The sequence below is a fragment of the Montipora capricornis genome, chromosome 12, assembly GCF_036669925.1.
Source record: "Montipora capricornis isolate CH-2021 chromosome 12, ASM3666992v2, whole genome shotgun sequence".
In the NCBI taxonomy this organism is placed as follows: Eukaryota; Metazoa; Cnidaria; class Anthozoa; order Scleractinia; family Acroporidae; genus Montipora; species Montipora capricornis.
Window position 1 is genome coordinate 9,727,155 of NC_090894.1, and position 796 is coordinate 9,727,950.

At 37.9% G+C, this 796-nt stretch overlaps 1 protein-coding gene across 2 annotated transcripts in view; it reads right to left on the reverse strand.

Moving 5' to 3' along the window:
- Nucleotides 1–588, reverse strand: part of LOC138026494 (dihydrolipoyllysine-residue succinyltransferase component of 2-oxoglutarate dehydrogenase complex, mitochondrial-like) — a 24,062-nt gene extending 23,474 nt beyond the window's left edge. Inside the window, exons 1-3 of one of the 2 annotated variants that reach the window (XM_068873874.1) lie at nucleotides 481–588; nucleotides 357–411; nucleotides 219–267 (exon numbers count right to left, since the gene is read on the reverse strand). In XM_068873874.1, coding sequence (XP_068729975.1) covers nucleotides 219–267; nucleotides 357–411; nucleotides 481–561 — 185 coding nt within the window. In that variant the 5' untranslated portion in view covers nucleotides 562–588. Of the gene's footprint in view, nucleotides 1–218; nucleotides 271–356; nucleotides 412–480 lie in introns of both variants that reach the window. The other variant, XM_068873873.1, reaches the window with a different exon arrangement.
- Nucleotides 589–796: the final 208 nt, after the last annotated feature.

Sequence of the window (796 nt, forward strand, 5' to 3'; positions counted from 1 at the left end):
TGCCACTTTTTGAAACTTTGAAGAAGGTTGAGAGTCTGTATCACTTCAGCAGGGCCAAAAAAACATTCCTCAGACGTCCATACAACCCAGGGGTACACCTCAAGGAGCTGTATATTATCAAAGCAAATGTCCATAGCACATAATATAATACAATATCAATTTTACGTTAAGCTTATTTAGTTATGACAAACAGTTCATGAAATTGATGATTCACTCACATTCGCCTTCCAAAACTACCCCGAAGATGGTCTGTTGCTTGGAAATTTACTGCTGAGAGAATCAAACAGTGTTGCCGTAATTTCATTATGTACGAGTTAGACACCGCAAAGTACTTTATAGTGTATCAAACTGCTGACCTGTATTCTGGATGCTGCATGTACCAGGTCGAATTCCACAATAAATGAATTGACCCTTCGGGAAAGAAAAAGGAGCATTGAAAAATACAATGGTTATTATTTAAAGTTAAGAAAGTTCACTTACGGAAAGACTAGTCCGAAAAGATTTACAGAGCCGTACACGATGAAATAACCGCCCGACATGGCGGTAGTTCAAGGAAGCCATATTGGATGGCCAAGGTTAAACCGCGTAAAAGCTGGGTATGACTTAAGTCTCGCTTTTTGGAACCTGGGAATGAACAAAAGTTGCCGCGAAAAATTAAAAACCGAAAGTTGAGATACTTACAAAAACACAACTTCTTCAAAAGAAATAATCGTTTCTATCACCAAAATACCAACCAAAAAGCAAACTTCTTCTCTATCGTGGGAGAAATCAAGCCTATAGCAAGAAATAAGAAATA